This window comes from Nansenia antarctica, assembly GCF_963989245.1.
Source record: "Nansenia antarctica genome assembly, chromosome: 10".
Lineage (NCBI taxonomy): Eukaryota > Metazoa > Chordata > Actinopteri > Argentiniformes > Microstomatidae > Nansenia > Nansenia antarctica.
In genome coordinates, this window is record NC_137680.1 from 11,647,507 (window position 1) to 11,668,830 (window position 21,324).

General features: G+C 42.3%; 1 protein-coding gene across 1 annotated transcript in view; it reads right to left on the reverse strand.

The window, feature by feature from the left end:
• Positions 1-16,938, reverse strand: part of myo1eb (myosin IEb) — a gene marked incomplete at its 3' end in the record, with an annotated part of 29,724 nt that extends 12,786 nt beyond the window's left edge. Inside the window, exons 1-17 of the mRNA XM_080540900.1 lie at positions 16,846-16,938; positions 16,246-16,335; positions 14,661-14,755; positions 14,224-14,311; positions 13,467-13,556; positions 12,754-12,885; positions 12,006-12,140; positions 11,766-11,898; positions 10,967-11,163; positions 9,429-9,509; positions 9,160-9,246; positions 8,477-8,563; positions 7,343-7,510; positions 2,732-2,817; positions 2,536-2,617; positions 688-893; positions 296-440 (exon numbers count right to left, since the gene is read on the reverse strand). Of these exons, the coding sequence (XP_080397026.1) occupies positions 296-440; positions 688-893; positions 2,536-2,617; positions 2,732-2,817; positions 7,343-7,510; positions 8,477-8,563; positions 9,160-9,246; positions 9,429-9,509; positions 10,967-11,163; positions 11,766-11,898; positions 12,006-12,140; positions 12,754-12,885; positions 13,467-13,556; positions 14,224-14,311; positions 14,661-14,755; positions 16,246-16,335; positions 16,846-16,923 (1,980 nt within the window). The 5' untranslated portion in view covers positions 16,924-16,938. The remainder of the gene's footprint in view (positions 1-295; positions 441-687; positions 894-2,535; positions 2,618-2,731; positions 2,818-7,342; positions 7,511-8,476; positions 8,564-9,159; positions 9,247-9,428; positions 9,510-10,966; positions 11,164-11,765; positions 11,899-12,005; positions 12,141-12,753; positions 12,886-13,466; positions 13,557-14,223; positions 14,312-14,660; positions 14,756-16,245; positions 16,336-16,845) is intronic.
• Positions 16,939-21,324: the final 4,386 nt, after the last annotated feature.

Below are 21,324 nucleotides of genomic sequence, written 5' to 3' on the forward strand. Positions count from 1 at the left end.
GGTGCTTAAAACTCTATGCCATTGGTCTACATCAAGTCAAACGGAAATACGGTCTAGGGGTGTTCGCTAGTTAACATGGTGGGTCGCTGCATAATCCAAGTAGTAGTTAGCTGTAACTTTTTTCCCCACCTCACAAACTACAGTATGTAAACAAACTGGGGCGTGAGTTGGAAGCCCAACTGTGTAAATAATTCAAACAGGCTTGTTTCAATAGGCTTGAGGCACAGGGCTTTGAGCACAGGCTTGCCCTAAGCACACTCGGGCTCTACCAACAGTTGATCACTGAAACACTGACCGACTCAGGGGCCTTGATGAATATCTTGGTCTTGCCCAGCTGGTACTGGTCCTGGTCCATGTTGACCGAGCGGAGGAGGTGGAGGACCCCCTGCCTCTCCTCCCCCCTCCACTGGGGCCATGTCTCCCGGGTCAGGATGGCGTACCTGGGCCGGGCATGGAGCATAAACAAGTCTGTTACTTAGCACACACAGTAAACAAGTAGATAGCTATTAAACCTTGTGACACAGCACATCAATGGTTTGACCTGCCAATGTAAACAAATTCATGAATGAATAACATTATCACTTGGGGTCATACAGGTTTACTTTGATGAAAATTCTACGTAAAAAATGCCGTAGACGGGCGATGGGGAGTGGGGTGTGCGTAGCACCTTTGACCCCCAGAACTTACCTGTGCAGGAACTTGGCGAAGGGCCGGCGGAAGGCGTAGCCAGCGCGGCGTACACGGATGTTCTCCCGCAGCCCCAGGTACTCCACCTGGTGCTTGGCCCGGGAGTCCTCCCAGTCCCGGGGACGCTTGGTCTCGTTGGGCTTAATACAGCGGATGTAGTGTGGGGTGCACTTCATCAGGGTCTGCACCAGGTTGTTGGCTTGTTTCTGGGAAGGCAAATGTTCACACGCACATGCACACACACACACACACACACACACACACACACACACACACACACACACCTTGGAGTAGGGCAGATTTCAACAACAAGCATTTTCTACCTTTGCTCACACAGCTCTCACTGCAGGACCGGCATTAGTACATTACATTTCTGAGGGGACTTTTTGAGCAAAAACACAATGTATTTGCAACCATAGACAACTGTCTCTTACTTTGCAAATAAACGATTCAAACTATTATACTAAATACATACCAAAATGTATATGTTATAGGTTATAGTTAGCTGGCTAGTTCTTTAGGTAGGTAGGTTTATTTACCGTACTCAACAAGCAACTATGTTGCTGACAACCTGACAACACCTTCAGCCCAGGCACCTGGCTTTCATTCTTTCATTGGCTGGCTCACACACATTAACATTTTTACATTTACATTTTTGGCATTTAGCAGACGCCTTATTCCAAAGCGACTTACAATCAATACATTTGAATACTAAGCATGTGAAACATCAGTCCACCATTCGTGGCAGGAAGAGTAATCTAGCTCAGGCCCGGGGCCATTGATAGAAGGAGAAACCTTCTACCACCTTCTTCTAAAACCTTTTATTTTTTTATATTTTTTTAATACTGGAGGAACAGAGAAGCAGTACAAAGGGGGCGATAGAAGTTCTTAGGGACACAGTAGAGGGGAAAGCGGACGTCTTTAGGAGACGTAGTGCTGAGGGGCAGAAGATGTCTCAGGAGGAGCAGTTAAGGTGTAACCTGAAGCGGTGGGTCTTCAGTCTACGACGGAAGATGGGTAGTGACTCTGCCGTTCTGACAGCCGTGGGGAGCTCATTCCACCAGCGGGGAGCCAGTGTTGTGAAGAGACGTGATCGGGCAGCACGACTGCTGTGCAGAGGTGGTGGGGCCAGTCGGCCAGCCGAGGTGGAGGAGCGGAGTGAGTGGGCTGGAGTTTGGGGGGTTACCATTTCCTTCAGGTAGGCAGGTCCCTTTAGCTGCCTGATATGCAAGCACCAGGGTCTTGAATCTGATGCGAGCTGCTATCGGGAGCCAGTGCAGGGTGCGAAGGAGAGGGGTGACATGAGAGTATTTGGGGAGGTTGAATACCAGACGTGCAGCAGCGTTCTGGATGAGCTGCAGAGGTCTAATGGCGGAGGCGGGGAGACCAACCACTCATATCAGACTGACCTAGGTGACAACTTCAAATGGTAGTGTGTATGTGTATGCTGAAAGTCTTTCCAGAGGACAGCCTAAGCCAATCAAATTAGCATTGTTTTTGGAGTTGGGAGGAGCAACAAGCTGATCAAGAAAGTTAACCCTTTGTAGAGCGGTTAAAATTACTTGACCACAGATGTTCAGATTTCTCTGCATTTTTGTGCCACAAAACTGAGGGGGGCACAGCTCCCTCGTTCGTTACTGTAATACACTTAAACATTTTGTTTCCATAACATAGTAAAGAGACTTTTGTAATGTAAACAATGTAATGCTAACAAAGTTCTTATTATTGTGTTATTGTTCTGTCTTTTGTATCTGAATGCTGCAATGTCAATGTTGAGGAACCAAAGCCAATGAATTTTACTTGTGTACTTGTACAGTAAGATGTAATAAAAGCGATTCTGATTCTTACCTTGATCTTGCTGCTGGCGGTGGAGGGACGGCCCCTTTTCTCCGCATCAATGTTCTCTGGGAAAAGGTCTTTGATGAAGGCACTGTCCAAATAGCGAGGACAACGGTAAGACTGTGTTATTCAAGTCAATGGAGTTGTGGTACTTGACAGACCATCTGAACACATCCTGTTGATATTCACTGTCTACGGCGCTTACAATTCGCTGCTCTGCATCAACTCGATGATGTCGTTGAAGAGCACGTCTCTGTTCCTCTCACAGAAGCCACTGACATCATAGGACACCTAAGAAGAGAGAACCGTCACTCAGTCATGGCTAGTGTTTCCTGGTCTGGTAATGGGAAAAGGAATATATCCTAGTATGGAAAAGCCCAGAGGTGTAGACTGCTATATGACTGAGTTGACTACACAGCAGATGGACCTTTGTTGAGAATGATAATTAAAGAGAAGGACAGCAAGATGTCCTTTGAGTTACTCGGGGTAGGCCCATGGCCACCGGTCTCCCATGTTGTCCATGACAAACGTTAGTGTATGGTTAAAGCATACAGTCATATGTTGCTTTGAAACTGTTAAATTGGTTATTGTGTTGACACTCTATTCTAATTCCTCCTATGTGCATTAATGTGATCGACATTATCGTGACCAGATTCTCCCTTTTTATTTCTAATGTTCATGTAGTGGTTTTATATCATGTTATACTGAGAAATGTAAGTCTCTCTACAGTTTGGCGAAGCTAGCACTCAAGGAAGGCCCATTTCCTTCCTGTAAGGGATGTGCCAAGATCTGTGGCGCAGTGAATAATTCTGACTATGGACAGGGCTCATAACTTATGTAATCACAGATTTGTATAATATGATTGGTTCCCAAGAATGGTGACCTCATGACCAAGGACAGTTCTATAAATATGAGTCCCACCCATCGTTGGGGGCTTTTTGCTTTCCTGCTTGCTTCTTGCTATGTAAACTTGGCTTAATAAAAGGCCCCTTTGGAGACAATTGATCTAAGCTCGTTGTGCTTTGTAAGTTCTACTAAATCTATTAAGAATCAATTATATCCCACAACAAAATGGCGCCCAACGTGGGGCTACAGTGGAGGCAGCAGGCAGCAGTAGGGGACTAGGCCGAACGGAGGATCGCAGCCACGTGCGCGTGCGGCTGATCTCCCTCCCCTCATCGGGGAGAGAAGGGGACGCCTTTCTCTCTCTCTCTCTATTCCATGTACACACTTGTGACATCTGGTAATTATGAATCGGTGGGAGGGGGGGGGGTCGGCCGTGTGTGGATGTGGTGAGTTGATTTTCTGTTTGCTTACATGGTGCCTGAAGTATGCTGTTTTGTAGAAAGAATCCAGGGTGGTTAATTGCTTAATTTGACTTGACTTATAATTGAAAACATCAAAGCACAGGGAGATTGGTCAGTGGCTGAAGGGGGGCCTTGAAGTGATTTATTTGTTGGGTTCTTCGTGGGTGGGGCGTTAGGGCTAGAGTACTCTGTCAATTTGGACATATTCAAGCGGACCGGCTTCAGGTAGCCGTAAGGGGGCCTATAGAGGTGCCACCTTTAATTGGAGTTGGGAACAGCCGGAGTGTGCTGTGGGCTGTGTTGCTGTGCAAAAGGAAGACACAAGAGGTTTGTGGGAAGTGATGAAATTCTAAATTTGAACAAAGTGTGATTTGGACGTATTGAAGACACAAGAGGTTTGTGTGAATAGGTATGAAATTCTAAATGTGTTAGTTTGTGATGAACACGGACAAACAGACTGAAGCTCAGCTTCTACCCTAGGGCCATTCAGGCCCTGAACACAGCAAAGACCTAGGTTCTAGGCCCTGGACAATCTAGACAATTTGATGGCAGCTACTAGATTGTAAACATAAGTGCAATATTGTAATACAACTGTGAACATTCTAAACCTGCTAACTGCGACACTTTAATGAATGTGCAACAAATATTATGTGCAATATGACAACCCATGTGTACATAAGGTTCAGATATAGGAAAAAGTTTGGATATTTATAGCATAGCATAGTGTACAGCACAGTGTTTTATTGTATAGTATAGTAGTATAGTATAGTAGTATAGTATAGTAGATAGTGTACATTATTTATGTAAACCAGCTCTTTTCTCTTTTTTGTTTTACCCTTGGTTCTCTTGTTTTTAGTCTTTTTTCCAAGCACCAGGGGAGCCCCCCCCTCCTAAATGTCGTTGTATGGTACCTGTACTGTATTAATGACAATAAAGACCATTCATTCATTCATTCATTCATTTATTCATTCATTCAAAGTGATATATAGCCAGACAGAGGTAGAGTGAGAAACGGCTGTAAGTAAGTCGGTAAGTCGTAGAAAGCCTATTATTAAGAGAATAGGCTGGAATTGGATGTAAACAGGAAATCTTGACGGCCGCGGGTACATCATTAACAAATAACGACACATAGAGTTAGTCACCAGCTTCAGATATTGGCCTGAGCATAAACTCCTCGCAATCCGATTTATATTGACTTGAGGGCAAACGTCTGTTGTTCTGCTAAAGTTAGTAGACTGTATTGTATGAGGAGGTTGGGTTTTCCACCTCACTAGTTTCCACCACGTTCGCAGCTAGCCTAGCAGTCAGGTTGCAGCCATGTGTTGCACGTGGTGTGCATGCGTGTATTCCAGTTGCGCTGTTTTTCCATGCATTTGGATGTTCATGATTTCTTGTTGTTATTGTTAATATATACAATTGATTGTTTGACACAATGAATACCACTATACGGATCACACGAGTGAAGATTTATGTAGTCTACTCATTTTGTATTTTTGTTTTCATATTATTGTATTATAATTTGTGTAGTATGACTACTGTATAGGCAGTCCATCTTAAAACACTGACTGGAATTTAGCCTGATGACCCTGCAAGTCCTGTGTCCACAAATTGATGCACTGTGCATGTTTTCTACAGAATAAATGAACGTGAACCATCCACCTGACTGAGCAGTGATTAATCTAGCAGAGTGCAAAGGTCACCACCCGTCACATCTGCACCATCCGCACATTTAATCAGAAGACCCCAACAAGACTCCAACTGTCCACAAAAACAAACCCTGGCAAAGCATAGGCTTCAAAACCATACAGGGGTTGTAAACACAACTTAAGATCATGTTAATTATAAACGTTATATTAATGATCCAGTGACATTTCGTTGAACTCCTTTACAATGTAAATTGATCATTTATTAGTGAAACATGTTGGACATGTAGACCTTTGGCATGTCTATGTGGCTCTCTAGTGGCTGTCTATGTGACTCTCTAGTGGCTGTCTATGTGACTCTCTAGTGACTGTATGTGTGACTCTCTAGTGACTGTATATGTGACTCTCTAGTGGCTGTCTATGTGACTCTCTAGTGGCTGTCTATATGACTCTCTAGTGACTGTATATGTGACTCTCTAGTGACTGTATATGTGACTCTCTAGTGGCTGTCTATGTGACTCTCTAGTGGCTGTCTATGTGACTCTCTAGTGGCTGTCTATGTGACTCTCTAGTGACTGTATGTGTGACTCTCTAGTGACTGTATATGTGACTCTCTAGTGGCTGTCTATGTGACTCTCTAGTGGCTGTCTATATGACTCTCTAGTGACTGTATATGTGACTCTCTAGTGACTGTATATGTGACTCTCTAGTGGCTGTCTATGTGACTCTCTAGTGGCTGTCTATGTGACTCTCTAGTGGCTGTCTATGTGACTCTCTAGTGACTGTCTATGTGACTCTCTAGTGACTGTCTATGTGACTCTCTAGTGGCTGTCTATGTGACTCTCTAGTGACTGTCTGTGACTCTCTAGTGACTGTCTATGTGACTCTCTAGTGGCTGTCTATGTGACTCTCTAGTGGCTGTCTATGTGACTCTCTAGTGGCTGTCTATGTGACTCTCTAGTGGCTGTCTATGTGACTCTCTAATGGCTGTCTATGTGACTCTAGTGGCTGTCTATGTGACTCTCTAATGGCTGTCTATGTGACTCTCTAGTGGCTGTCTATGTGACTCTCTATGTGATTCTAGTGACTGTCTATGTGACTCTAGTGGCTGTCTATGTGACTCTCTAGTGACTGTCTATGTGACTCTCTAGTGGCTGTCTATGTGACTCTCTAGTGACTGTATATGTGACTCTCTAGTGACTGTATATGTGACTCTAGTGACTGTATATGTGACTCTCTAGTGGCTGTCTATGTGACTCTCTAGTGGCTGTCTATGTGACTCTCTAGTGGCTGTCTATGTGACTCTCTAGTGGCTGTCTATGTGACTCTCTAATGGCTGTCTATGTGACTCTAGTGGCTGTCTATGTGACTCTCTAATGGCTGTCTATGTGACTCTCTAGTGGCTGTCTATGTGACTCTCTATGTGATTCTAGTGACTGTCTATGTGACTCTAGTGGCTGTCTATGTGACTCTCTAGTGACTGTCTATGTGACTCTCTAGTGGCTGTCTATGTGACTCTCTAGTGACTGTATATGTGACTCTCTAGTGACTGTATATGTGACTCTCTAGTGACTGTATATGTGACTCTCTAGTGGCTGTCTATGTGACTCTCTAGTGGCTGTCTATGTGACTCACTAGTGGCTGTCTATGTGACTCTCTAGTGGCTGTCTATGTGACTCTCTAGTGGCTGTCTATGTGATCCAAATGTTGCGAAATAATTGTTCAATCTGCAAGTGATCGATCGAATTACAAACTCGAATTACAAACTCCCCAGGTTTTGTCCTCCGATGCGTTCTGAGAAGGTGGGGAGGAGAGAGAATGAGAGGAATCAAGGACAGAATGCAGAATTAGAATAGTGTTTCTTGCCTTGCCAGCGTAGTGGTGCACTATGAAGCCCTTGTTCCAGCTATTGAAGTGCTCGTGGGAGCTGATCTGGGACTGGAGCTTCTGGATCAGGGTCTGGTCAGCCCCCTCGCCCTTGGCATGCATGGTGGCACACACGTCGTCCAGGATACTCATGATGCCAAGAGGGTTCTGATGAGAAAAACAATGTGGTGTCAAGAACTAGAGCATGTCAGCAATTAACATTGCCGTTTCCTTTCCGCTCAAAGCTGCTGCCTCTGACACTTGGTATAATTTATTTATAATTTATTTATTATTGGTATTATTTATTTATTTATTATGATGCATAAATTCCGGCATGCAGGAGAGAGAATTGGTTACATGTAGCCTACTGGCATCGACATCTCTACGAGGACGTAGTGGTCGTTCTGCTCAGTCGTGGCTCTTCTCTGTCTTGGTGCCCCAGTGGTGGAATGAGCTTCCCACCACTGTTAGAACGGCAGAGTCACTACCTATCTTCCGCCATAGACTAAAGAGCCGTCTCTTTAGGGTACACATGCACTCCTCCAACCCCTAAAACCCTATTGTACATGACCTGAACTTTAAATCAAAACAAACAAATAAAATGTGTGTTCTTCTTTTCTTTAGCACTGTGACTGCCAATGGCACTTGTTCTTATCGAAAGTTTTACTTATGATGACTGTTGATTCACTTACTTAGACAAATGTACTTATTGTAAGTCGCTTTGGATAAAATCAGAAAAGAGACTAACAAATTGACACTGAAATAAACATGGAGAAATAGAAATGAACCTATGCTAAACATAGTTTACAGCTTAAACCAACAAACACTGTAACAATGTACTCTGGTAAGTATGTGGAGGAATGATGGCAGTGATTGTAGTGCTAAATGACATCAAATTGTAGGAGTGTAGTCTTTGCACACGTTCGCTATTGGAGAAACTACATTTTCCACTTATGTCTTTTAAAAGGGCCAGTTCCCCCAAATGACACATTTTGGATAGCAAGGGTTTGGATAACCTACAGATCCTGATAACCAGGGGTGTAATCTATGGATCCTGAGGAACAGCAACTAAAACCATGGCTTAGTTTACTTCTGCACCAGAACGACAGCTTTGGGCCGGCGTGGGACACTCACCAACTTGGACTCAATGAGGTCACAGACTATTTTGTTGTTGAAGTACTCGATTGGTGTCCACTTGATCCCCTCCTGCACATACTCCTCCTGCAAGAAATAGACAGAGTATGTGAGCCAGAGGGCTGGTGAAAGGGGCAAGTCAGGAATCGTGAAGATGACAAAAATGTATTTATTTATTTATTATTATTACGAAGGTTTAAGTGTTGAAGAGCCAACTCAATATAACAAATAACAGTTTTAGGATGACTAAATACTCATCATTTGGCAGCAAACTCAGCTTGTCTTGGATTCACTATTGTCTGCCGTCTTGCTTTGTTCTCAATGAGTGTTAGTGATACATGTCTTGTAAACAAACTGTTCAAAAGCAAGGACTGTGTGATCATCTAGTTATGTGTAGTTTTGTGTTTTTAGCATGTTCATGTTCTATCACCATTTTGTGATTTGCTAAACATGCAGGTAGATTTTCTCCGCTATTTGGTTTGAGGTGTACCAACATTCAAATAAGCATCTTCTTCAACTATTTTCAGATGTATGACACATCATTTGAAAGTTTTACAATCTGCACTTTCATAATCTGTAAAACTACTTGGGGACCTTAACACCAGCCCCTGTCACATATGTCTAAAGCTAAAGTAATGTCGTTGTATCATGTAATTTGATGTTTAAGAAATAATGCACTCTACCTGTTCAGCTTTTAATGTGAGCTCAATGAATATCTGCTGCAGTTTCTCGTTGACAAAGTTGATGCAGAACTGCTCAAAGCCGTTTTTCTATGAGGAGCATGTCAAAAGGTAGATTATAAACAAAGAAGACAATTACATTTACACCATTAAGACATATCAGATATTACCACTTAATAATAATAATTCTACATTTAAACGTGGCCATGGGTTACATGAAACAAGAGTGTGAGTGTTGGTGCGGCATTGATCAGCGTAATAATAATACCCACCTGGAAGATCTCAAAGCCGTATATGTCCAGCACACCAATGTTGAATTCCTCATGGTCTTTCTGGATAGCCTTGTTGATAGACTGGGGTTCAAGTGGAAGGAAAGTGTGAGGGGGGTGACAGAGAGAGAGAGAGAGAGAGAGAGAGAGAGAGAAGGGAGGGAAGAGGAGAAAGAGGAAGGAAAAGTGAGAGAGAAAAAAGGGAAAGCATGCACAATGCAGGGAGAGAGGAAAATAAAAATGAATGGTCCATAAAAGACTTCTGCAGTGCAAATGTGCTGAGTGGGGATTCCTTTTGTGAGTCGCATTTATCTAAATAGAACCAACCATTTCTACATTGTACATGAGAAAGCACAAAGGTTTAGGGTACGTTTACAATCTCTCATTCCCATAACACAGAATCAATGTCATTTGGCAACAATTTAGTTGCATTTCTTTTTTCCTTATTGTATTCACAGCTCTGTGGAGGTACTTCAGTAAACACCTTGACAGGGAACAAGAGAGGACATGTGTAAGCTCTGCTGCATCACACCTCATATCATTAGACAGGCCTCATCTTGTCTCACCACCCCACATAGAGCAGTCAAATGCGAAATAATTCAACCAGAAACAGTCAAACCTGAGCAAGGATGCAATATTGCATGCATCACGGCATGGTGTGCATTGCATGCATATCTGTCCAACCTAAAAGGGAGCGTTTATGTTTTTGAAATGAAATGCAGCCCAGATATAGCCCAAGGTGGATGTTAAGTAGGATCCTTGGAATAACCCTACCTTTAACACAAATGCTAACCTTAACTTACATTTTCAGATTTACACATTTAGCAGTGACTTACAACAAGTACATAGTAAAGTAAGTGAATCATCTATCCATCAGTCATCAGAAGAAAAACAAATCTATGCTAGGACCAAGGAGCCATTGGCAGTCACAATGCTAGAAGAAGGAAGAATTACTTTCTACTTACTTTTTTATTTCCAGTAGAGAAACTGTACTTTTGGAGGGAAGGTCAAGATGTAGCCTGAAGAGATGGTCTATGGTCTATCAACAATAACCCTACCTTTAAGTCAAACACTAACCTTAAATCTTACCCGAACAATAACCCTACCTTTAACACATACCTTAACTCTTACCCGAACAATAACCCTACCTTTAACACAAACCTTAACTCTTACTCTAACAATAACCCGTAGCCTCATCTAGTGTTTTATCCGCAAAATATCTACTCAGCCTGGTCAGTCGGCTTTGCATTTCTGAGATTCAAACAGAAAAAATAAAATAATAATTGCTATCATTACCAACATAACAATAAGCATGCTGAAAAAGTGCAAGTTAGAGAGACCGGATGTGGACAAGTGAAGGAGTTCCACGTGACTACAGCCTAGGGGTGGGCATCGACGATCGATAATTGATCGATAATTGATCGATAAGGATCTTGGTCGATCACAAAATAAAACATTTATCGACCAAGATCCTTATCGATCAATTATCGATCGGCGATGCCCACCCCTACTACAGCCACGCAGAAGGGAGGGGTACTCACGTCAACCAGGTAGTCAAAGAGGCGGGAGTAGAGGGCCTTGGAGAGGGCGTCGCGTGTGAAGGATGCCTGCTCCGTGTTGAGGGTGACAGCAATGCTCTCTGTCTTGCCCCCCCACTTGCTGTCCATAATCCGACTGGTCAGCTTGCTCTTCAGACCCTCCTGATTGATGCCCAGCAGGTAAGCAGGGAACGCCAGGACTGAAGGGGGGGGGGCGCAAGAAGAGAGAGTGCGATATGGGAAAGGAGCTCGAAGGTATTTTTCCCCCTTTTTTATCTTTTTTTCTTTGCCATGTCTTTGTTTTCAGCATTATACAGGGTTTGGGGAAATATGATGGGTTGATTTGTTGAAATCAAAAACAAAGCTTGTGTGAGTTTGTGTGTGCGTGCACATGTAAACACAGGTAAACAAATTCTCCAGCTAGGGGGAAATTAGATTTGATTAGATAAGATTCAACTTCATTGTCATTGCAGAGTACAAGTACCACACAAAGAAATGCAGGAATATTGCTCTGCTTTCCTCTCTATAGGTAGGTCATTCTGCATGAGTCTGGGCCATGGGCAAACATGCGCATCTATGTGAGAAGTGGCACCACACTAGAATACGTGTGGAACAAATATGCCGGTTTGTGTTTTGTTTGTATATGTTCTGTATGTCTGCCACAGTAACTGTGTGTGTGTGTGTGTGTGTGTGTGTGTGTGTGTGTGTGTGTGTGTGTGTGTGTGCGTGTGTGCGTGTGTGTAACAGCTATGTATCTGTGTAAGTGTATTACAGATGTGTGTCAGGTGTGTGTGGGACTTACAGTCCTCGCTCTCCACCACAGCGTAGTTGCCCTCTTCTCTGAAGGCGATGTTGCCTAAGTGAAGGATGCCCGCTACGATCTGCAGCACAGTGTCCTGCTCGTCCACAGACAGACCTACAACGGACATGGCCTCCTGAAACACACATACACACAGATATACAAATGCACACACACACACACACACACACACACACACACACACACACGTCACAAAGACTGGTGAAAAGTGCAAGAGCCCACCATGGTGTCAGAGAACTCTTTCTTGTCGTTGATGTCATCCACGGTGTAGGTCCCTGACTGGTTCAGGTAGAGGTAGTAGTCAGGTGTGGTCACCCCAAGGTTCTCCCTCTGCTCCTTGGTGGCACCCCCCAGCAGCTTAGGGTCAAAGATCATACAAACGTTATCATCACAAGTTCAATTCTTCCTGATGCTGGGTTAGAGAATGAGTATTTCATGATTGATAAAGCTGCATGTGTAAAGCTGTTGTTCTGACCTATGTTCTGATCCTATTACTTGACACTATATCTAAATCTTGATATTGGACTTTGCAAGCCCATGAAGTTTATTCTGGAACATACTTTTCTAGCTCTTCTTATTCCAATTCTAATTAACTATTCAAACTTGAGTGTGCAAACACGGAGGTCTAGGGAAACCAAGAGTTGAACCAAGAATTCAACCACCTAATATTTCTATAACTTCAAAGATTCTCATCCAGTTAACATGGTGGAATATTGATTTAGGCCAACATTCAGTGAGCTCATTTGTTACTGAACCTGTCAAGGAACGTTCAGAATGTTCAGTCTTTTTTTTTAAAGGACCTATCTTTGTGTTTGAGTACTCATTTCAGAACTAATGGCTGAAATTATACAAAGATCCTGTACAGTAGCATCTCTTTAACAGGCTACCCAATGCCACATCACATGGACATGTTCTAAGTATGAAATGGAGGCTATTTCCTGTCTACTGCCATGGTTCTGATCTCTCATACCTGATAGTAGATGTGGAAGTTCCTTTCTTCCTGGTTCTGGGACACCACTCGGGATTTCTCTAACAGAAAGTTGGAGATCTTCCCTCCGTCCGGCTCTCCTCCTCGACTGAACTGGATCTCAAAGTACTTCCCCTGGAAGACATAGACTCAGTGGATAAAGGGTCCTACATTACAAACGGAAATTGGACCACGTATCCTTTGTTTAACTCGGTCACAATGAAACAAATGAAAACATCTCTTGGTTGGTGTCAGAGACTGCTCTGCAGTTTTTAGAAATACCTAAAATAGCGTAGCTTTATAAAAATGCAAAAAACACTTGTCGCAGGTGTCATATAGATTTTGTTTTTAACCACAGACTACGAGAACCTATCGTGAAAGGGAGACACTGCTGTTTATATCGATAGATACTACAGACTGTACAGTATCAACTATCAATACAATGACCAAGTAATCCAAGCTTTCTTTGCTCAGACTGATAACTGGTATTTCCAAACAATCCTACAGAAATATGGATCGAGACTCTAGGGCTGTTCATTCCCCTTCATCATTCCCAGGGTGGGACTGGTATCAGGCGTGGATCTGGTATCTTGTTCTCTCTAACGTGCACAATTCTCATTCCAGTTCTCAGACTGAGTCCTAACTCTGCCTCTACATCCATATATCCTAACTCTGCCTCTACATCCATGTATATTCTGAGAGCTGGTGCCACTCACAAAGCGACTGGAATTGTTGTTGCGCACGGTTTTAGCATTCCCAAAGGCCTCCAACAATGGATTGGACTGGAGGATGATGTCTTTCACTTGCTGCCAGGAAGAGAAGAGGTGAACAAAAATGAATATTCGTGACAGAGCATTCTCACAGAATCATCTTTTGCATTCATGTTGTTTAATTCTGAGCAATGTGAGTGGAAGCCTGGAGATGGAGGCCAGTGAGCACTACACTGCAAAAGTTAGCTCTCAAAATCAAGAAGAAAAAACTGCATTAAAATGAGGGGAATGTTACTTAAAATAAACAAAATAATATGCCAACAAACAAAGGAAAATTCACTTGCCAGGATTGTCTTAAAATAAGTAAAATATATCTTAGAACTAGTGCAGTCAGACAAAAAACAAGCATACATTGCCTTGATTTAAGATATTTCTTACTTAGATTTACTTTTTGCAGTGTAAGAGATGTGGTTTCATGGCCTACTCCCAAACTAAATTGCATAGTCACAATCACTGATCATGTGGTTATGTGCCCAAGAATGTCATATTCTTGGACTATGCCAAATCCTTTTAAAGGAACGGTTTCTTGGGCCAAGACTAAACCTACTATTGGACAAATAAAACACGAGTCTTCCACAAGACGTTGTAGTTCAGAAGTATGTGATGTACGGTTAAACTGACTGAAACTGTATAAGGAAGGGACAGAAAAGATATCACACACGCACGCACGCGCACACGCACACGCACGCACACGCACACACACCTGTACTTTGGGTCCTCCTCCCGACACTTTGGAGATGTAGCTCATGATGTATTTTGCTGCCACAGTCTTTCCAGCTCCACTCTCCCCACTTTATTGAACATGTGAATTAGGTGAAACAGATTCAAATCCTTATTGAACGTAATGATTTAGGTGAAACAGATTCAAATCCTTATTGAACGTAATGATTTAGGTGAAACAGATTCAAATCCTTATTGAACGTGTGAATTAGGTGAAACAGATTCAAATCCTTATTGAACGTAATGATTTAGGTGAAACAGATTCAAATCCTTATTGAACGTAACGATTTAGGTGAAACAGATTCAAATCCTTATTGAACGTAACGATTTAGGTGAAACAGATTCAAATTCTTATTCCTTCATCTGCTCATCTACCATTGACAGAATACATTAATGAGAAAATTCAATTAATCATCTGACCTGATGATGACGCATTGATTCTCACTGTCAATCATCATGTTTCGGTACATGTTGTCAGCCAGGGCATAGATGTGAGGGGGGTTCTCATACTGGGCCTGTCAGAGGAGAGTCCTCCTCATCATCATCATCATCATCATCATCATCATCATCATCATCATCATCATAGTCAACACACAGTATGCATATACGATCTTCAGTCTCTTGGACTGAGTAAAGCAATTCTTGGATCTGTCCCCCAGAGTACTGTATCAGCAGCATACAAATGAGAGGTCATTCATTATTGAACATAGAAAAGAGAAGGGGGCCAAAACCTTTGATTGGTGCCCTTCTGAAAAAGACACATTGCACAGAACCAGTGATGTGATTTATCAGAGAAACCAATGTGTTTAAGCTTAGTTTAAATACAGTATCATTGCATTATAATGACTTATTTAATCTCATAATGGTCTTGAGCTATTATCAACCATTTTCAATCAGTTGAGATATAAGACAGACACAACATCATATTATTCTTTATAAAGATATACGGCATCATAAATGTCTAGAGGGCTAGACGGCTTTACAGTAAATAGATATATTATTACTGGTATAGTGGTACTGACTGAGATGATGAGTGTTAAAGTTACTCAATAACTGTGTGTGTAATAAAGGCCAAAGGCAAGCCAGGCTGTCTGAAGGCCGATTTAAGCTTCTGCGTCGAATTTACGCGCGTAGCCTACGTAGCCTACGTAAGGGGTCTCCACTTTTATAGTTCTACGTTCTAGTTCTACGTTCTACGCGGACCGCGTCGCGTTGGTCGGTGTACTCATAGCGGCATAGAAAAATATGCTTTTCTTATTCTATCTCGTTAACGGAAAAAATAAACAGAAATGACTAAGACTCCATTCAAAGTTCAGTGTGTTCAGCATGCTATTCTGGTCATTTTTAGTTTGGAATTCTAACCCAATGTGACGCGGAGATATTCGGCCGTAAGTGACGGGGTCCCCTGTTAAAGTGGGAAAAACCTACAGTATGTGACATTGTATGAGTCAGACATGTTAGTGGGTGACATTGCACATTGATAAACTCCACTATGCCAACAGCATTGTACGCCAGAGTTTCTCTGTCTAAGATCAAGGGTTGGGGGGGATGGTGGAAATGGTGGATACTGAGCGAGCAATACATCTCATATATCAAGGCCAGAAGGGTCTAAGACTACGTTATGCAGACTCGATACAACGTATACTGCATGAGCAGACCAGACGGTAAGTCTCACGCTGTGCCATACGACGAGCCCTCTCTCACCCTCCCCTACAATGTCTGTTCATTGCCAGGATAACGGCAGTAACTCCACTACTGGCTGGTGTCACATATGTAAACGTCCTTGTGATAACTTGCCCGTTGCAAACACTGAAATTGTGCAGTGTCTGCCTGGTGTAAGCCTAGGCCCTAGGGCATGGCGGCTGGGATTGTCTCACAGATACAGCAGCAAACTAGATCCTTGTAACAGTACATCTCTCTGCTGAACGGTTGAATCATTGATTGTGAAGGTGTCGCGATGACTGAATGGCCAGTGGCGTGTGTGTGTGTGTGTGTGTATACTCACAGCCCCTTGGTAGAGCTCCACCTCTTTCTCAGTGAAGTAGGGAAGCTGTTTAAATGGGTTGACAGAGATCAGCACTGACCCTATGTAGGTCTGAGGATCGCAGGTTAAGGAAATGAATGAATGAATGAATAAAGAATTCAGTCCCCAAAGGTGGTGCATTGTAATGATCATTGCTGATAGTAATGCTATGAAAACACAAGACTGAGTCTGCCTTTATTGATATAAAATAGGATGTTGGTAAAAATTCCCTCCTCGAAATGTAAAACACTTTTAAAATGTGCTTCTCAACTTGTAAGTGAAAAAATGTATGTGTGAGAAATTTGCATTTATGTGAAAAGGTGTGTGAGAGAGAGTTTGTTAGATAGATTGTAAGTAGTGTGTGTCGTGTGTGTGTGTGTGTGTGTACGTGCGTGTGTTGGTAGAGCATGGCACTAGTAACACTACGTTTGTGGGTTTTGCTGGGTCCATATAGAAAAATGTATGATGCACTCACTGTACTGTCACTTTGGTTCAATATATATTATTCATCATATGTTATTAAGGCAGCAATGGCAGTACATTGGCACTCTTGTAAGTATACATTTCACAAATAAAGGATACAAAGATGTAGTCATCCATGTATCTCTTCTTGAGGTTGTCAGTGATGGCTTCCTCGTTGATCTTGGATAGCAGCACCATGTCATCAACTCCACTGACCTTAACATTCTGGGTCTGCCAGTGGTAGCGCTCCTTACTCCCCTGAGAGAAAGAAGAAAAGAAAATAGAAAATGAGAGGAGGGGAAGGGGTGTCAGAGGATGGAAAAGAAAGTTAGATAATCTAACGCTAAAATGATCATAACCAAGCATCTGTTGTTTGCTTTGTTTATAACGACATACCTGGGTCATCTCATGATTGTGTTTCTATTGGTCCATGCAATATATTCTGCACTGAGAAGCCCAAACACGTATAGCAATAAAGCAACCCTTGAGCACATGCATTCACATTCTCTCTCTCTCCCACACTCTCTTTGTTTTAACTCCTCTCCTCGTCTGGTGAGTGCACACGTACTCATTAAGTCAATGCTGACCTGGAATGAGTAGTGGAAAACACTCTTTTGGGGTAGGAAAGATGACCAACATAATCAACGGGAGAACAGTTGTGACTGTCTAATGAAGTAGATGCTGACATGAGTAAATGCTGAAATACACAGTACTGTGTAAGTAAGTACTGTAGATAACTGCACATTGTGTATTTGGACTGTGAAGCATGTTTTCTTCTTTTTGCTCTATAGTTCAAATGTTTCAATTTGAAATGCAACAAAACATTTATAAAGTACAGATTGTCAACTTTTATTTTTTTATTTTCATAAATATTTCACCATTTAGAAATGACAACACTTTGCGTATATAGACCCCGTATTTCAGGGCTCCAAAAGTATTGGGACAGATTAATATAATGTCCAAATTAAGCACTTAATGTGTAGTATTTGGTCACTGTATACGAGCTCTTGACAGCTGATGCTACAAACCTGGCATGCATCTCTGCATTGTACAATCAGATATTTCAGTTTGGCTGGAGTGTTGTAGCACTGTATAAGGAGGTGCATTGAGTGAGTCTATACAAAATAAGTCAACAGACATAGCCTAATAGTCTAGACACATAATCCAAGACGCTTCATTATTGTGTTCATTTTCTCAATTCAATGCTGTGTGAAAATAGAAGAGCAAAAACCAAGACTTAAACACACTGAATTAAAATCAGTTGTTGTGACAAGTAAGTAAACTTCCCTTATTGTAGCAACAAGCAGGCTGCACCCCCCACTGCTGTATCGCTACAGCTTTTAAATAGATGTTTAACATCACAAAAGGCTATTACACAACCACAACATTTCAAAAGTGGAGCTGTGGTCACACTCAGCTAAAGTGGATTTCTCAACAGTCCGCGCTGATGTGTACTCTTTTTGAAATTACCTTAGGCAACGTCTTATGAGCTCAAACCCTTGGTAAGGTGTAGGACCTCTGGAAAAACCTAGCCTTGTGATCTCTTAGTAACAATAATTATGTGACAACAGATGTTTGTGGCTTACAACAATTCAGTTCTTGTTGGACAGTCACTGTTCGGTGCCTTATCTTATCTAACAATGAAAGAGGAACCAAACACTGTCACTGTAAGCACATTTCTGGTGGCTTCATCTCCTTGATTCCCTGGTTGCGTCCCTATAATCTTCCCTCTATTCCTCTCCTCACTTCCATCTCAAAACGTATTGGATGAAAATACCTAAGGGGAGGGACCGTGGATCTTTTATCCTCCAATGTGTTTTGAGAAGGAAACAAGGAAAAAGAATGTGAATATTGAAGTATAAAGGTAGAAACTGAGTGAGAGAGGTGTCAAAACTATTATCTTATTCCTGGTACTGGCATCATATTAAATGTATGTCAAACTGGACCAAGATCAGTATCTAGTGGTGGTGACCCTAACATCTTCCCATCCTGGATTCCCAACATTCCTTCCCCCTACAGGAACTTGTTTGGTGTGGATAACTGTGCCCAGACACGTTGGTCTACTTCGACTCATCTGATTAGGCGTCCATTTCTCTTCTGACAGAGAGCATTGCAAAAAATAAACAACTTGCTTGCTGTGTAATTCCTGATGTGTTTAGGGGAGAATAATAATTACGGTGGTGATCGTGTGGACTGAGGTTAAGATCTTCAATTGCAATCTTCAGTTTAAGTCAACATCCTATTATTACTGTTTCTGGTCCTCTTTTGTGACCACTGATCTAAAATGACGTGACAGGTTGGTATAAGCTATAATAAAAACATATTCAGACCACTCCCAGTTGAAAAGAAACATGAATTACTTGAAACATGGATTAGATCATCGGGGTTGCACTAACAAAACAAAAAAATAGTGCATTCATGACAAGAGAAAACGTGCAATGTTTTCAGTCATGTTAGGGCTGCTTATTGTAGTCTATTCAAGAAAGTGCGATTGTGCTCTATTGATTCATAGGCCTCTCCGAGCAGCGCTTCCTCCAATGCACTGGGCGTCTAACCCTCCGCTCCCTGTCGGAACGTTGTTACGGAGAGTTGACATTCCCAGTCGGGGAAAAGGCTCTGATTTTGACTCACTGAGTTGCCTTGATTAGTCGAGTATTCAGATCACAAGTTAAACGTCGATTTACTGCCGGCTTATCTAGTTGAATGAAAGAGTTCATTCAGAGTCATATTAAATGCCTAATACTTACCATTTTCGCTTGGTAATAACTTCCTGCTTCAGAGCATTAAATTGAGAAATCCACCTTCCTCCGAAAACTGGAGGAGCGATCCAAGGAATGTCCCGAGCTCAGGTGAAACTCGATGTTCATAGCATACTTAAACAGTTAAAACAAATATAGAATCTATTGATGCTGTACTTCATTTGTTCGGCGTCATGCACTTTGTATCTTATTGGATATTAAAACCCCTTTTCTCCCTGTGTCCCAAACTTCACGTTCTGAGAAGGTGGGTCCAAGTGGTAGTCAGTAAACTAACTTGCTGAATAGCGGCGTGTGTGGACAGGTATGGGAATACCAAGCTTTCAGGCATTGTGGGAATAGGTGGACTACTGCCCCCTAGCGGCGTTCCCATTAAAACCCCATCCACAGGTACCAACAGTCGGCCGTCTGGCGGGGAGTGACCACTCGTGGTGGTACTGTTGTTGTTCGCTCTGTAGTTCTGGCCAAAAATAATATTCTACTGGCAGTCTGTATTGTTCCTAGCCAAATGAGGCCGATTAGCAAAATTCCTTAATTAAGCTGAACCTACCACGGGACCTGAGACACAACATAAACAATAAACAATATAATTATTCTTCACTTGAAAACTAGGAAGGTGGGTAGACTGTCACCTTCCCAGCAAGCTCCCAGAGCGCATTCTTGCTCTTTCTTGAGGGAGCTCACTATTATTATTATTATACAAAGTCTTTCAGATGAGCAGGAGTCTGTTTTGTCCTCATGGAGCGACGTAGTGACATTTTCATGTTTTGCAACAATCTGGTTGCGAAGGTGTGTGTGTGTGTGTGTGTGTGTGTGTGTGTGTGTGTGTGTGTGTGTGTGTGTGTGTGTGTGTGTGTGTAGGCCTCAACCCTAGGACACATCTAACCGCTGCTCATTTTTTGAGCCTTGATTGGCTACGAGTAGTTGACAGAGTGCAGCAGCTTGCACTGGGCCTGGTCTTCAAGATACGCTACACCACAAAGACACCCAAGTACCTGTCAACATACTTCCAAAAAGTGAACAACGTCCACACATACAATACCAGAGGAAGCTCCACGAACCACGTTCAACCGCGTTGCACCACAAACAAGGGGTTAAACTCGTTTGCAAACTATGCAGTAAAAATGTGGAACGCCCTTCCTATAATCTTAAAGGAGTGCAAAACACTGCCCACCTTCAAAACCACTCTCAAAAAACATTTACAGGAGGCTGCAATCCGTAACTGGACCCTCTAAATCAAAAATCAGATTAAAAGACCCGAACTACCCACTGTACATACTTTGTGTTTTGTCCCCCGCCCCCACCTGTGGTGTATGTCCCCACCTGTCCTACCCGCTGTACATACCTTATGTTTTGTTGTATTGTTCTTCCCATGATGGATGTATGTTTATCTTGTAGATAGTACTAGTTATTTGTCTGTATTATCTTGTAGATAGTACTAGTTTTTTTTTGTCTGTCTTACATGTAACGATGAATTGAGAATCAAGGACCCCAATTGAAATAAGCCAGTGGCTTTCTTGGGTTTTTATCCTGTTAGTTGACCTTGTATGTAATATGTACTTTCATGTACCTACTTCTGCAAATCTTCTAATAAAGTTTTCAATCAATGTGTGTGTGTGTGTGTGTGTGTGTGTGTGTGTGTGTGTGTGTGTGTGTGTGCTAGTAGTATGCAGTAGTAGTATGCAGTTATGGAATTATATTTATCACTGTGATGTGATTTAACTAGCCAACTCCGTACTACGTTAGAGGAGCGAATTACGTGTGAAATGAGCATGCTAGCAGGTGTTTTCATATAAAATGTTAGATATTATATCAGCCATAGCTGACTAGTGAGCCTGCATCA